Source organism: Oncorhynchus masou, chromosome 28 (assembly GCF_036934945.1).
Source record: "Oncorhynchus masou masou isolate Uvic2021 chromosome 28, UVic_Omas_1.1, whole genome shotgun sequence".
NCBI classification, from domain to species: Eukaryota; Metazoa; Chordata; class Actinopteri; order Salmoniformes; family Salmonidae; genus Oncorhynchus; species Oncorhynchus masou.
Window position 1 is genome coordinate 67,979,441 of NC_088239.1, and position 17,046 is coordinate 67,996,486.

Below are 17,046 nucleotides of genomic sequence, written 5' to 3' on the forward strand. Positions count from 1 at the left end.
AGGACAGACACTTCACAACCTTGTTTTTGATTTTGATTTTTGGACTGTCTTTTTTGCCATATTTGAATGTTTTATTCAATGCGTTTCTATGGACTTTAGTAGTAAAGGCCAAAATCTATATTTTACTCAAGAAAATATATCTATATTTTTGTGATACCTAAAGGGTCCTAAAATTCTAAATCAGATACCTAAATAATCCATAGTATGACCATATTAAAACAATTCCATTATGTCAGTTTCGCACCCCCTTCTCCCTCAATGTCTTAGACTCTAAAGAATGAATATTGACCACAAGTCTGTCCCTCACTTTAATATGGCGAAACTATTCCTTTTAAATATATATTTTAACATAAACATTGAACATCTAATAGTAAAATCCTAGTGTAAAAGCAGGTGAGCTGTGGTGGAAAACTGAGTGGATTGAGCCTGACCCGTCAACCCTGTGCTACCCATATATATATAGACAGACTAGAAATGTAACAATTATGTAGCTTGCATTCAATTGCCACACCCTGTTTCACACATCAAGCTTCTATTCCCATGTTCAAGAGGGGATTCATGGCTGATTCAAGATTAAATCGTAAACCCTGTTATGGTCAACCCTGTTACTTTATCTGGCTCTTAATAGGCACCTACTATAGTCATGTTTGTATTTAACCTCTTAAGATGGGGAGAACTGTTTAAAAACGTTTTTTTTAAAGAAGATTAACATGTGCTCTTTATGAAGGAATGTTAAAATTAGGTGAAATCAAACGTTGTTTTCAAAAGGCACTGAATTGGTGGAATGACCCAAGTGCTGTTTAGGTGGTGCAGCGCAGTAGTCTATCAGTCCTCTTCCAAATAAATGTACTGTACATTATTTGCAGCCTACATGCCAGATATCTGAATCGTCTATCAGGAAGGCTCTATAGAAGCTCTATAGAAGCACTATACAGCCTTATTAATAGTCTTGTCCTTAGCCATACATTAGTAATATGACTTCTACTAATCTGTAGTCTCCAGCGAGTGAGTAAATGGGGGATGAGAAGGTCCAACATGAAGAGTCATTCTGGGGGGGTACATGATGGGTATAAATGCCCCCCCGTGGAGCAGGCCAGATCGTAAAGGTGGGATAACAGGATGGCATCTCCCAGCGTCATCCAAGTAGTGACCCCCTGCAGAGCGGTTGGTATTGAGGGGAGAAGAGTGGCCGGCCCACTGGGACAATTAGCAGATGTCACCAGTAGGCCTGACCCTCCCTGACCCAGGCCTTTGTCCAGCAGGACCAGAGAATACCAGGGGGACCGTATATAATATGTGTGGTGAAGAGCTTCACACTTATCAACCCACACCAAGCACTTAACCCACACCAAGCACTCATCCCACATCAAGCACTCAACCCACACCAAGCACTCAACCCACACCAAGCTCTCATCCCACATCAAGCACTCAACCCACACCAAGCACTCAACCCACACCAAGCACTCAACCCACACCAAGCACTCATCCCACATCAAGCACTCAACCCACATCAAGCACTCAACCCACACCAAGCACTCAACTCACACCAAGCACTCATCCCACATCAAGCACTCAACCCACATCAAGCACTCAACCCACACCAAGCTTGTCCAGGGTCGAAGAAAGAGCATTAAGGACTAGTGCATCAAATTGTTCTGAACTTTATTCTATATTCTTGATTTAAAATGTAATGTATTTATCTTGCATATTTATTGACCTTCCATGTTGTGAAAAAAGGAAATAAAACTTGTATCAGAATCTGACTGAGCGGTGAGAGGAGCTGAGGAAGAGGAGGGGGGTGAGGAGGGCGGGAAGAAGACAATAGAAGAGGGAGCGATTCTGTCAATTAAACAGTGTATTTATTTTACTTTAGCCAGGCCCAGGTCTATCTTTTGTCTTCATAAGCTTAATTAAAGGTTTCATTCTTCCATCAACATTGTGTCAGAATAGCCATCATGCATTGTGGTTAGATAATATTAACTATACCGATAGAAGGGTCTAGGGGGCTATGCTGAAATAATCAACTAGTATCCACCCACATCCCTCTTCTTTAGGGAAATGTGTGTCCTGACGTTCATGGTGTAATTTGAGAATTGAATGTGCAGACAGGGGGTACTGTTCAATTCTCAATTAACCCCTCATCCCTCCCTCTCCTCTTTAGCCCCCACGACCCCGCCTCTTAACACTCCACCTCACAGATGGGCTCCACTACAAGAGAGAGAGAGAAGAGAATCTATAACTATATAATTGACTTAACAACAGTTAAAAGCATTTCTAACCATACGCAGGGGAGATCTTAGCATTCCACAGCAATAGGATTCCATTATGGTCTCTCTGTCTGCCACACTTTTAGCCACGCACCTATGTGGTATAATGGTGCCCTGTGTACCTCTGCTGTCCTCAGGGTTAGAATGGAGAAAACTGGCCATGAATATCTGAATGGCGTTACATTGTTGGTCAAATCAACTCAAAGTGTATTTGTCACGTATGTGGAATACAACACGTGTAGACCTTACAGTGAAATTCTTACTTACAGGCTCTAACCAACAATGCAATAAAAAAAGGGTATTAGGTAAACAATAGGTAAGTGAAGAAATAAAAACAACAGTAAAAAGACAGTGAGTAATAACAGTAGTGAGGCCATATACAGACACCGGTTAGTCAGGCTGATTGAGGTAGTATGTACATGTAGATATGGTTAAAGTGTCAAATCAAATCAAATTTTATTTGTCACATACACACGGTTAGCAGATGTTAATGCGAGTGTAGCGAAATGCTTGTGCTTCTAGTTCCGACAATGCAGTAATAACCAACAAGTAATCTAACTAACAATTCCTAAACTACTGTCTTATACACAGTGTAAGGGGATAAAGAATATGTACATAAAGATATATGAATGAGTGATGGTACAGAGCGGCAAAGGCAAGATACAGTAGATGGTATTGAGTACAGTATATACATATGAGATGAGTATGTAAACAAAGTGGCATAGTTAGTGGCTAGTGATATATGTATTAAATAAAGATGCAGTAGATGATATAGAGTACAGTATATACGTATGCATATGAGATGAAAAATGTAGGGTATGTAACCATTACATTAGGTAGCATTGTTTAAAGTGGCTAGTGATATATTTTACATAATTTCCCATCAATTCCCATTATTAAAGTGGCTGGAGTTGAGTCAGTGTGTTGGCAGCAGCCACTCAATGTTAGTGGTGGCTGTTTAACAGTCTGATGGCCTTGAGATAGAAGCTGTTTTTCAGTCTCTCGGTCCCAGCTTTGATGCACCTGTACTGACCTCGCCTTCTGGATGATAGCGGGGTGAACAGGCAGTGGCTCGGGTGGTTGTTGTCCTTGATGATCTTTATGGCCTTCCTGTGGCATCGGGTGGTGTAGGTGTCCTGGAGGGCAGGTAGTTTGCCCCCGGTGATGCGTTGTGCAGACCTCACTACCCTCTGGAGAGCCTTACGGTTGTGGGCGGAGCAGTTGCCGTACCAGGCGGTGATACAGCCCGCCAGGATGCTCTCAATTGTGCATCTGTAGAAGTTTGTGAGTGCTTTTGGTGACAAGCCAAATTTCTTCAGCCTCCTGAGGTTGAAGAGTTGCTGCTGCGCCTTCTTCACGATGCTGTCTGTGTGGGTGATGCTGTTCAGTTTGTCTGTGATGTGTACGCCGAGGAACTTAAAACTTACTACCCTCTCCACTACTGTTCCATCGATGTGGATAGGGGGGTGTTCCCTCTGCTGTTTCCTGAAGTCCACAATCATCTCCATAGTTTTGTTGACGTTGAGTGTGAGGTTATTTTCCTGACACCACACTCCGAGGGCCCTCACCTCCTCCCTGTAGGCCGTCTCGTCATTGTTGGTAATCATGCCTACCACTGTCCGCAAACTTGATGATTGAGTTGGAGGCGTGCGTGGCCACGCAGTCCTGGGTGAACAGGGAGTACAGGAGAGGGCTCAGAAAGCACCCTTGTGGGGCCCCAGTATTGAGGATCAGCGAGGTGGAGATGTTGTTGCCTACCCTCACCACCTGGGGGTGGCCCGTCAGGAAGTCCAGTACCCAGTTGCACAGGGTGGGGTCGAGACCCAGGGTCTCGAGCTTGATGACGAGCTTGGAGGGCACTATGGTGTTAAATGCCAAGCTGTAGTCGATGAACAGCATTCTCACATAGGTATTCCTCTTGTCCAGATAGGTTAGGGCAGTGTGCAGTGTGGTTGAGATTGCATCGTCTGTGGACCTATTTGGGCGGTAAGCAAATTGGAGTGGGTCTAGGGTGTCAGGTCGGGTGGAGGTGATATAGTCCTTGACTAGTCTCTCAAAGCACTTCATGATGACGGAGGTGAGTGCTACGGGGCGGTAGTCGTTTAGCTCAGTTACCTTAGCTTTCTTGGGAACAGGAACAATGGTGGCCCTCTTGAAGCATGTGGGAACAACAGACTGGGATAGGGATTGATTGAATATGTCTGTAAACACACCAGCCAGCTGGTCTGCGCATGCTCTGAGGGCGCGGCTGGGGATGCCGTCTGGGCCTGCAGCCTTGCGAGGGTTAACACGTTTAAATGTTTTCCTCACGTCGGCTGCAGTGAAGGAGAGTCCGCATGTTTTGGTTGCGGGCCGTGTCAGTGGCACTGTATTGTCCTCAAAGCGGGCAAAAAAGTTATTTAGTCTGCCTGGGAGCGAGATATCCTGGTCCGTGATGGGGCTGGTTTTCTTTTTTTAATCCGTGATTGACTGTAGACCCTGCCACATACCTCTTGTGTCTGAGCCGTTGAATTGAGATTATACATTGTCTCTATACTGACGCTTAGCTTGTTTGATTGCCTATGCATATATGATAAACAGACAGTAGCAGTAGTGTAAAAGAGGGGTTGGTGGGTGGTGGGTGGCGGGACACAATGCAGATAGTCCAGTTAGCCAATGTGCAGGGGCACTGATTGGTCGGGCTAATTGAGGTAGTATGTACATGAATGTATAGTTAAAGTGACTATGCATATATGATAAACAGAGAGTAGCAGCAGCGTAAAAGAGGGGTTGGGGAGCACACAATGCAAATAATATAGCCCATCCAACTACCTCATCCCCATACTGTATTTATTTATTTATCTTGCTGCTTTGCACCCCAGTATCTCTACTTGCACATTCATCTTCTGCACATCAATCACTCCAGTGTTTAATTGCCATGTTGTAATTACTTCGCCACCATGCCCTATTTATTGCCTTACCTCCCTTATCTTACCTCATTTGCCCACACTGCATATGGATTTCTTTCTACTCTATTATTGACTGTATGTTTGTTTATTCCATGTGTAACTCTGTGTTGTTGTATGTGTCAAACTGCTTTGCTTTATCAAATCAAATCAAATTTTATTTGTCACATACACATGGTTATCAGATGTTAATGCGAGTGTAGCGAAATGCTTGTGCTTCTAGTTCCGACAATGCAGTAATAACCAACAAGTAATCTAACTAACAATTCCAAAACTACTGTCTTATACACAAGTGTAAGGGGATAAAGAATATGTACATAAAGATGAATGAATGAGTGATGGTACAGAGCAGCATAGGCAAGGTACAGTAGATGGTATCGAGTACAGTATATACATATGAGATGAGTATGTAAACAAAGTGGCATAGTTAAAGTGGCTAGTGATACATGTATTACATAAGGATGCAATAGATGATATAGAGTACAGTATATACGTATACATATGAGATGAATAATGTAGGGTATGTAAACATTATATTAGGTAGCATTGTTTAAAGTGGCTAGTGATATATTTTACATCGTTTCCCATCAATTCCCATTATTAAAGTGGCTGGAGTTGAGTCATTGTGTTGGCAGCAGCCACTCAATGTTAGTGGTTGCTGTTTAACAGTCTGATGGCCTTGAGATAGAAGCTGTTTTTCAGTCTCTCGGTCCCAGCTTTGATGCACCTGTACTGGCCAGGTCGCAGTTGTAAATGAAAACTTGTTCTCAACTAGTGTAACTGATGTGAATTGGCAAGTTAGGTAGCGGTGGTGCGCGCTAATAGCGGTTCAATCGGTGATGTCACTCTCTCTGAGACCTGAAGTAGTTGTTCCCCTTGCTCTGCAAGGGCAGTGGCTTTGGTGGAGCCATGGGTAACGATGCTTTGTGGGTGACTGTTGTTGGTGTGTGCAGCGGGTCCCTGGTTCGAGCCTGGCAAGGGGACGAACTAAAGTTAAACTGTTACACTAGCCTACCTGGTTAAATAAAGGTGAAATATATGTATTTTTTAATTAGTCTGGGTAGCAATTTGATTCCCTGTTCAGGAGTCTTATGGCTTTTGGGTAAAAACTGTTGAGAAGCCTTTTTGACCTAGACTTGGCACTCCGGTACTGCTTGCCATACGGTATTAAAGAGAACAGTCTATGACTGGGGTGGCTGGGGTCTTTTACAATTTTTAGGGCCTTCCTCTGACACTGCCTGGTGTAGAGGTCCTGGATGGCAGGCAGCTTAGCCCCTGTGATGTACTGGGCCGTACACACTACCCTCTGTAGTGCCTTGCGGCCGTTCCCATCACAGGCAGTGATGCAACCAGTCAGGATGCTCTCGATGTTGCAGCTGTAGAAACTTTTGAGGATTTCAGGACCCATGCCAAATCTTTTTAGTTTCCTGAGGGTGAATAGGCTTTGTCGTGCCCTCTACACGACTGTCTTGGTGTGTTTGGACCATTCCAGTTTGTTGTTGATGTGGACACCAAGGAACTTGAAGCTCTCAACCTGCTCCACTACAGCCCCATCGATGAGAATGGGGGCGTGCTCGGTCCTCCTTTTCCTGTAGTCCACAATCATCTCCTTAGTCTTGGTTGCATTGAGGGATATGTAGTTATTCTGGCACCACCTGGCCAGGTCTCTGACCTCCTCCCCATAGGCTGTCTCGTTGTTGGTGATCAGGCCTACCACTGTTGTGTCGTCTGCAAATTTAATGACGGTGTTGGAGTCGTGCCTGGCCATGCAGTCATGGGTGAACAGGGTGTACAGGAGGGGACTGAGCACGCACCCCCGGGGGCTCCAGTGATGGTGGTAATAGAGGTGTTATAGACATGTTTAACCACACATTAGGAGGCGGGTTGTCTGTGGTCATAAATGTAAGCCTATTTGTGTTCAAACAAAAAATGGCTAATTAATTTATAGATGCAGATTTTGACTCAAAATATATGTACTACAATAAAGCGATAGTGTTGGTTATTTATTTATGAGGACCATCGTAGCAGTGGTAGGGACGTCCCAATGATCACACTTAGAAAATACCAGCCCAGAGCGTGACACAACTTCACAGAAGTTTACATGTAATTGTGACTGATCTAGGCTCATATTTCACCTACCTCAATACATGTACAATGCTTACATCCGAAAATAAACTGACTCTAGATCAGCGCTCTGCGTCTAACACCAAAACGTCTCGCGAGATGTCATATTTTATTGATTTGAAACATGGCGTCGGAAGGAGAAGCGGCCAATGCTTCTGTTGTTGAACCAGAGACTGGGGACGGGTAAGTCTCCGTTAAAACGGTGAAAGACCAGGGTTTTGGTTCATAATATATGTTTGTTGTTAGACAACCAGATCAATATTCATAAATATTGCAATTACAGCTAGCTAGCTTTCCCTCAACAAACTAGCCCGCTGGCGTTAGCCAACGTTAGCTGGTTAGCAAGCTAACTTAGATGTCTCATTCAAATGCCTTCCCAACTTGTAAGCTAACTTGTAAACGACTAGTTAAAGTATCAAGGTACAGGTTGATTTCCTTGTTCAATATCTGCTTCTAAATACACTTCTAGCATGAATCCTGCAGAACATAGCTAGCAAACCGAGGGAAAATAGCTAACTAGTTAGCTTCGGTCCGATATGTTACGTGCGGCGTGCTGATGGATGCTTAGTTAAGAAGTAGAAACAATAACAAAGCGACTTCGCCGCCCCTGTTAGGTAAAAAGCGGAGAAATGTAACCACCGAAATTCATAGACCGAACTATGGATGCAACCACTGACACTCCATGATATCAAGATTATAATTTTAACCATGTCTTGATGCTATAACGTTATAGTCATAGTGTTTGTTTACATTTACTTTGTCCACAAACATTTGGGTAAAAAAGCTTGTGATTTTGATTCTGAAGGGGTACAACAATTGAGCTAAGCTCATGAGGCATTTGAGTTATTCTTCAAAAATCAATGCGTACATATTAAGCTATACGTCCAAAAATGGATGTAACAACTGCTGATTGCGCCATTAAAGGCGGAATCTTCTTCAACCCTCCACATCTTTCTCCATTACTATTGTTACTTACAATAGGAAAAATCTCCCTGAGTGCTGTCAAACTTTTCTCTGTGTACATAAACGGTCATGTATCCAAAATATGAAATAAATTACATTTGAGCACTTTGTTTACCGCCAGACTAGCTCTGGTCCATATAAGCGCAGTCCCGACGCATGCTGATGGTCCACAGCTAGTCTTAAATATAAGAATATGAAGGTTAATGGCAGATCAGTTATCCCAGCTGTCACCATAGCGTGTAGCTCACCAGTTAATGTTCATGTCATATCTTTGTTTACTTTCAGTGATGCTGGATTTGGGGACTTGACAGGCAACCTGGAGACTGAGTCATCGAATGGCAAAGAGGCCATGGTACTACACCTCTAATATAACAGTTCTCTGGGCATCTCTTTTCACCGACAGGAGCAATAATGAACACTTTTTCCTGTGTTCCCCTCCTCAGGATCCGGGTAGTGAGGGTTTGGAGGCAGCTGACACCCAGACAGGTTCTGGGGACGAGGAGAGCGGCAGGCACCAGGGAGAGGTGGAGCTGCAGTGTGCTCTCTGTATGAAGTGGTTCACCGCCGACACCTTCAGCATTGACACCGCGTATGTCTAGCTCACTTTGTAACTCGAACTATAGAGGCCTTTGGCTAATTGATTCTAAGACTAAGCTTGTTAGACCTCGAATTAGCCCCCTTGAGCTTGAATAACCAGGTAGCTACTGGTTGAAATAAAACATTTCAGGATCAAGGTTTTTGTTTAGTCTTTCTCTCCCTCTCCCTCTCTCTCTCTCCAGGACGTGTCTGCCTTTCATGACCAACTATGTTTTCCATTGTAACGTGTGTCATCACAGTGGCAACACCTACTTCCTCCGGAAACAAGCCAGTGGGTGTTCTCTTTCAGCTGATACACTTCTGTGTGTGTGAGAGTTTGGTGATTATTGATGGTCTATTATTGATTGATGTACTGATTGGGTGTCATTGTGTGTTTCAGACCTGAAGGAGATGTGTCTGACTGCTCTGGCTAACCTCACATGGAGCTCCAGGACTCAGGAGGAGCACCCCAAGACTATGTTCTCCAAAGACAAGGTCAGTCCTCTCAACAGTCCCAACATAGAACCCACAGCGATACACTTTGAGAAGCAATTTTGTGATCTTTGGAAATGCTTGATTTTACATGTAATGTCAAGATATTACACACAGTTTGCATATCAAATCAAATTTATTTGTCACATACACATGGTTAGCAGATGTTAATGCGAGTGTAGCGAAATGCTTGTGCTTCTAGTTCCGACAATGCAGTAATAACCAACAAGTAATCTAACTAACAATTCCTAAACTACTGTCTTATACACAGTGTAAGGGGATAAAGAATATGTACATAAGGATATATGAATGAGTGATGGTACAGAGCAGCATAGGCAAGATACAGTAGATGGTATCGAGTACAGTATATACATATGAGATGAGTATGTAAACAAAGTGGTATAGTTAAAGTGGCTAGTGATACATGTATTACATAAGGATGCAGTCAATGATATAGAGTACAGTATATACGTATGCATATGAGATGAATAATGTAGGGTAAGTAACATTATATAAGGTAGCATTGTTTAAAGTGGCTAGTGATATATTTACATCATTTCCCATTCAATTCCCATTATTAAAGTGGCTGGAGTTGAGTCAGTGTCAGTGTGTTGGCAGCAGCCACTCAATGTTAGTGGTTGCTGTTTAACAGTCTGATGGCCTTGAGATAGAAGCTGTTTTTTATTCTCTCGGTCCCAGCTTTGATGCACCTGTACTGACCTCTCCTTCTGGATGATAGCGGGGTGAACAGGCAGTGGCTCGGGTGGTTGATGTCCTTGATGATCTTTATGGCCTTCCTGTAACATCGGGTGGTGTAGGTGTCCTGGAGGGCAGGTAGTTTGCCCCCGGTGATGCGTTGTGCAGACCTCACTACCCTCTGGAGAGCCTTATGGTTGAGGGCGGAGCAGTTGCCGTACCAGGCGGTGATACAGCCCGCCAGGATGCTCTCGATTGTGCATCTGTAGAAGTTTGTGAGTGCTTTTGGTGACAAGCCAAATTTCTTCAGCCTCCTGAGGTTGAAGAGGTGCTGCTGCGCCTTCTTCACGATGCTGTCTGTGTGAGTGGACCAATTCAGTTAGTCTGTGATGTGTATGCCGAGGAACTTAAAACTTAAGCATATGTTTTTCATATGCTTAAAACACTGGATATGTTCATGTAATATTTTCCGGTACACACTCTCTTTCCTTGCAGGACATCATCCCGTTCATTGATAAGTACTGGGAGTGTATGACCACCCGACAGAGACCTGGAAAACTTACATGGCCCAACAACCTAGTCAAGACCATGGTGATTATGAGAGCAACCATTGACTTACACAGATGCACCAAACGACACACATCACACTAAACCTTCACTATTACACCATTGGAAAAAGTATGTGGACTTTCATTTAGAAACAGATCCTGTCTTTATTTGACTGTTTGGGGTTTCAGAGTAAAGAGCGGGATGTGTTCTTGGTGAAGGAGCACCCAGACCCAGGCAGTAAGGACCCAGAGGAGGACTACCCCAAGTTTGGCCTGCTGGACCAGGTAGGAAAACACATCAGACATACGCCCACACAAACAGTGATGCTGACAGTTGGTTGATTTTTCATCTCAGGACCTGGGCAACATTGGACCGTCTTACGACAACCAGAAACAGACCACCGCTGCTCCCACTCCTGGAGGGCTCAATGGTAACTCTAAACACATCAACACACACTGTCACACATCAACACATTCTCGCTAAACACACAACACATCACACACATTGTTTTTCATGGAATTAGTTATCAATGTGTCACAGTGCATAATACCACACTGAAGAAGCCCTAAAAAGTTCTCATGTTATAAATGCTATATACATGCTGTGTTGCGTTCCAGGTGGACCTTCTTTCTCAGGTGAATATGATGTGGTGTTTTGGTATCTGCCTCTGAGCCCTGTGTTTCGTGCAATCGTAACTCTCCAGGTAGAATTTGCCCAAAGGCACAGATCTAGGATCAGCTTAGTCTCCCCATTCCTTACCCAAACAATTTAGGGGCAAAATGCAGTCTGACCTTTTGATCAGAATATTCAGGCAACCTCATCCTGCTCCAATTATAACCCCATCCCTCACCTGCTCACCGCTTATGTTGGTGCCCTGAAGCGTTTACCCTTTTGATCTGGCTTTTGATTGGTGGACTGATTGAATGATATAATTTCCTCTGGCTTTCTGCTCCTGAGTTCCCGGGCTTCATTCCAATACTCTGGAACAGCCTCCTCCTTCCTTTTCTTGCCCAGTGGTGAGTGGTAAAGGAAAGACAGAAGGAGGCTGTTATTGTTGGGACACAGCCATGGTGTGAATTAATCCCTTTGCTTCCTCTGTGTGTCTGCATTTCTCCTTTAATATGTGGTGTCCCTCCCTGCTCAATCCACGCTTGTACCTCCTGGGTGACTTTTTGATGGTGCTGAAAGTGTGTGTGTTCTATAGTGTAACCTGTGTGTGTGCTGTGAAGGTGGTCTGGCCCCTGGCCCAGGTAAAGGTAGAGGAGCCAAGCGTAAGCAGCAGCAGCAACAACAGGAGGGCGCCACAGCTGGAGCAGCTAAGAGAACACGCAGGTACAACACAGATGTCCTTAGTGTTCTCATAGGACTGAACTTTTTTTTGTAACCTTTATTTTAACAGTGAAGACATATTGAGACCAAGGTCTCTTTTACAAATGCGCCCCTTATATACAATGTAAATATACACATTATACCTTAACTAATATATACACACACACACTTCTGTTCAAAAAAACAGCTGATTTTATTATCTACATTTATCAGCAACCATCACTCCTGTGTTCCAATGGCACGTTGTTAGTTAATCCAAGTTCATCATTTTAAAAGGCTAATTGATCATTAAAAAACCCTTTTGCAATTATGTTAGCACAGCTGAAAACTGTTGTTCTGATTAAAGAAGCAATAAAACTAGCCTTCTTTAGACTAGTTGAGTATATGGGGCCTTGTAAACAAAAAGGGAGTGATGTAGAGGTCTATGGGTCTTTAGCGAAGTCCAGCCAACCTTTTGATCCAGTGATTAGTCTCAGAACTGTCACCTGTAACAAATGAAGGGCACTATGGTAGATGGCATCTACACTTTGACAAATATTTTCACCGTATTCAAGAACAGATAAAAAGGTTAATTGAATAATCTGCTTCCCATTGTTTAGAGAAAGGCACAATCTGTTTCTGTAGAAAATGACAACTTTAAATCTTAGCTTCTTAACCAGCTCATCTCTGTTTTCTAAACGTCAAATCCACATCAATCCAAATGCCTCAGTATTTATATGCAGGAACACGTTATATTGGAGAATCATCTAATGAGTGAACATGTAGTTCATCTGAAACATTCTTACAAGACTTATCGGATGTATGATAATATGCCATCAATGTGACTCTCTCTATCCTCTACTTCTCCTTCCCTCACCCTTTCTGTCCATAATGCGCACTAACTCACTCCATTTTTCCTTTCTCTCCCTCTGTAGTGACCCTCTGTTCTCTGCCCAGCGTCTTCCTCCCCATGGCTACCCTCTGGAGCACCCCTTCAACAAAGATGGCTACCGCTACATCCTAGCAGAGCCAGACCCCCACGCCCCCGACCCAGAGAAACTAGAGCTGGACTGCTGGGCTGGGAAACCCATCCCCGGAGACCTCTACAGAGCCTGTCTCTACGAGAGAGTACTGCTAGCCCTGCACGACAGAGGTACACACAGGAAATCCTGTAGTGGATATGGGCTTCTCGTGATTAGCCTTACCCAGTAATGTCTATTGTCACATTCTCTGAGAATTCTGTTTGTGTGTGGGGTGTCTTTGTGCGTGTGTGTGTATATATGTCTGCAGCCCCACAGCTGAAGATCTCAGATGACCGTCTGACAGTGACAGGGGAGAAGGGTTACTCCATGGTCAGAGCCTCTCACGGTGTCAGGAAAGGATCTTGGTACTTTGAGGTCTCCATCGATGAGATGCCCCCGGACACCGCAGCCAGACTGGGCTGGTCTCAGCCTCTGGGTTAGTACCGCACACACACACACACACGAATACGCAAACGAGCATACACACATGGAGACAGGATATGTAGTAACCTGTGTGTGTTGTAGGTAACCTGCAAGCCCCCCTGGGCTATGATAAGTTCAGCTACTCATGGCGTAGTAAGAAGGGGACACGGTTCCACCAGTCTGTAGGGAAACACTACTCCTCAGGCTACGGACAGGGAGACACGCTGGGCTTCTTCATAGAACTACCAGACGGCACTGAGACAGCCAAGGCACTGCCGGACACTTACAAGGACAAGGTACGTTTTCTATTTTTATTAATGATTAACTGTGAATAGCAGACATCCACTCTCTGTTGTAGTTATGAGACTTGACATCTCATCCCTGTGTGTGTGCTCTTTCAGGCGCTGATTAAGTTTAAGAGCTACCTGTACTTTGAGGAGAAGGACTATGTGGACAAGGCAGAGAAGAGCCTGAAGACTGTTACCCCCAGCAGGGTGAGGCTCCAGCATAGAACTACAACCAATAGATCAGAATGCACTGCCAATTTCTATGATTCCTATTGGTTGTCCTTATCAAATACATTAACATAATATGTATGGGATTGGCATTTCCATTTGTTGATACTTCTGTTCTCCTCTCCAGATGCTGTTCTATAAGAATGGGGTTAACCTGGGTCTGGCCTATGAAAACCTGTTTGAGGGGCTCTACTTCCCTGCCATCTCTCTCTACCGGGGCTGCACGGTTAGTAGTGTGTGCGTGTGTGACTTTTAGAAGGGTTATATTTTCCTTCCATCTCCCTCCACAGCACTGTAAGTAATACTATGTCCCAGAGGTTTATGGTGTTGTGATATGTAGCACTATCTACACCAAGGATGCCCACTTCCTTTTTAATCACGTTATAATGATTATCCCTCGTTTCTCCCAGGTTTCAGTTAACTTTGGACCACTTTTCAAACACCCTCCAAAAGACATCAAGTACCAGCCAGTGAGTGCACAAACACATACACAATGCATTCAGAAGTCCTTGACTTTTTCCACATTTTTGTCACTTGCCTACACACAATAAATACCCCATAGTGTTAAAGTGAAATAGTTTTTCTAAATTTTTACAAATTAATAAAAATGAAAAGCTGAAATATTTTGAGTCAATAAGTATTCAACCCCTTTGTATGGCAAGCCTAAATAACTTCAGGAGTAAAAATGTGCTTAAAAATTAGCATAATAAATTGCATGGACTTATAATGGTGTTTAACATGATAATGTTAAATTATGTTTTAATGGTGTTTAACCTCATCTCTGTACCCCACATATGGAATTATCTGTAAGGAACCTCAGTCGAGCAGTACATTTCAAACGCAGATTCAACCACTAAGACCAGGGAGGTTTTCCAATGGCTCTAAAGATGGGAACTTATTGGTAGAGTGGTAAAACAAAAAGCAGACACTGAATATCCCTTTGAGGATGCTGACGTTATTAGTTACACTTTAGATGGTGTAACCCAGTCACTACAAAGATACAGGAATCCTTCCTGACTCAGTTGCCAGAGAGGAAGGAAACCACTCAAGGATTACACCATGTGGTCAATGGTGACTGTAAAACATTTAGAGTTTAATGGCTGTGATAGGAGATAACTGAGGTTGAATCAACAACATTGTTAAGCACAGGCAGAATCCTGGAGGAAAACCTGGTTGAGTCTGCTTTCCATCAGACACTGGGAAATTAATTCACCTTTCAGCAGGACAATAACCTAAAACACAAGGTCACATTTACACTGGAGTTGCTTACCAAGAAGACAAGAAGAATGTTCCTGAGTGGTAAAGTTAGTTTTGACTTAAATCTACGGCAAAACCTGAGAAATTGTTGTCTAGCAATGATCAACAACCAATTTGACAGAGCTTGAATAATTTTTGAAATAATAATGGACAAATGTTGCTCAATTCAGGTGTGGAAAGCTCTTAGAGACTTACCCAGAAAGACTCACAGCTGTAATCGCTGCCAAAGGTGCTTCTACAAAGTATTGACTCAGGGGTGTGAATACTTATGTAAATGGTGTCTGTATTTAATTTAAAATACAGTTGTAAACATTTCTAAGAACATGTTTTCACTTTGTTATTTTGGGGTATTGTGTTTAGCTGGGTTAGAGAAAAACAAATCAAATCCATTTTGAATTCAGGCTGTAATAAGTCAAGGTCTATGAATATTTCCTGAAAGCACTGTACATATACTTTATTTGTATTTGATTAGACAAAATATAGATACTTGTAGTTTTGATGTCACTGAGGTTTGTAGGTTTGATTGATTTGTGTGTTTGTGTCCTCAGATGAGTGATATGGGCTGGGGAGCGGTGATCGAACATACACTGGCTGACATGTTGTATCACGTAGAGACGGACGTGGACGGACGGCGTAGCCCTCCCTGGGAAGGATAAACACACACCTCCAGAGATCAACACACACACAGGTGGCCAGTTGTGTTTGGACAGGCATGGAGAAGTCCATTCCATCATTTATAGGTGGGTTGATGTCAACCTGAACATGAACACTTTGCATTCTCTCTGTGATGTCCCTTAAACATTGTCATTGGTAACTTAAATCAGCTGTACCCTTCTATTGAACAAGATGTGTGTGATCTAAAATGAGACTTGCTTGTCTGAACAACTCTTTTTGGTGTATGAAGCACTTTAGGTGTTCCAGCACTATAAAATACTGTATGTATGAACAAGTTTCAAATTCATTATCCATTTTTGTCAAACACCCCAGATATTCTTAGTTCCAGATATTATTTCTTCAAGCATATGAACATATTCTGTTTTTGTTCATTACCTGCCAGCTGGTCTCAAGCTAGGGTTCCATACTATTGGCCACAGATCTTCATGCAAATATGATAAAAATCTGACTGGTTGCAAATTAGTCTGCGTAACGACGTAGTGCACATAAAAATAACATTTGTGGTTAAATTCCTATGTACTGAATAAAAAAACAAAATCAAGTTAAATGGGTTTTCATTGCATTTTCAACTCTACTGATGGTTTTGTCACAGAACAAATTGTGTTACGTAGTGAATGTGCCCATTCAAGTATTGGCATGTTCGGTCCAGTCAGCAGCTCGCACATACAGTGTGGGTATAGTCTATATGTGAGATTATTATGAACAAAAGTGCAAGATTATTTTTGATTTGTCAAATGGCATGCCTCAATCATAATGTCACCAGAATAAGACCCTCAATATGTATTGGAAAGGAGCACCAAGCTTATCACCTTCCACTTTCACCACGCTGTGAAGATTACCATCATTTATTTCATTTGTAGCCTAATAAACTTCATCCTTTCCCTAGTCGTAGTGTGAGGACCACACACGTCATCACGTGACTCTCAAATTTACTTTGATATGATGGTTATTATATCAATATTTGCCCATGAAAGCATTTCCACCGCCATTACTGGCATAGTTCAGACACAAAAAATATCCCACCTTGTCTAATGTGTTTTGTTTTGTTGATATTTGTAAAGTTTACCAACAAATTTGCTGTTTCCATCAGGCCTGATCTGGCATTTTTTACCCAGCGTACTTTACGAGCATAAAAAGATTGGACAGATGTGAAATATTAAGGTTTGGTCTTGTTTTAACAATTTACTTTTGTTTTACTTTCATACTGGTTTTAATAAAGTAAAGATTTGGAAAG

General features: G+C 42.8%; 1 protein-coding gene across 1 annotated transcript; it reads left to right on the top strand.

The window, feature by feature from the left end:
* The first annotated feature begins 7,431 nt into the window (after positions 1-7,431).
* On the top strand, positions 7,432-17,045 carry LOC135518149 (set1/Ash2 histone methyltransferase complex subunit ASH2-like). Its single transcript, XM_064943068.1, has 17 exons — positions 7,432-7,519; positions 8,585-8,651; positions 8,743-8,888; positions 9,079-9,167; positions 9,276-9,370; positions 10,559-10,654; positions 10,801-10,896; positions 10,967-11,042; positions 11,230-11,247; positions 11,842-11,944; positions 12,856-13,073; positions 13,211-13,378; positions 13,468-13,661; positions 13,767-13,859; positions 14,008-14,106; positions 14,291-14,350; positions 15,686-17,045. The coding sequence occupies exons 1-17, from the start codon at positions 7,461-7,463 to the stop codon at positions 15,791-15,793; spliced, it is 1,785 nt and encodes a 594-aa protein (XP_064799140.1). The 5' UTR covers positions 7,432-7,460; the 3' UTR covers positions 15,794-17,045.
* Position 17,046: the final 1 nt, after the last annotated feature.

Coding starts and splice junctions, on each gene's coding strand:
- LOC135518149 (XM_064943068.1), top strand. CDS start 7,461: ATGGCGTCGGAAGGAGAAGCGGCCAATGCTTCTGTTGTTGAACCAGAG. Junction 9,168..9,275: donor CTTCCTCCGGAAACAAGCCA/GTGGGTGTTCTC, acceptor TGTGTGTTTCAG/ACCTGAAGGAGATGTGTCTG. Junction 14,351..15,685: donor AAGACATCAAGTACCAGCCA/GTGAGTGCACAA, acceptor TTGTGTCCTCAG/ATGAGTGATATGGGCTGGGG.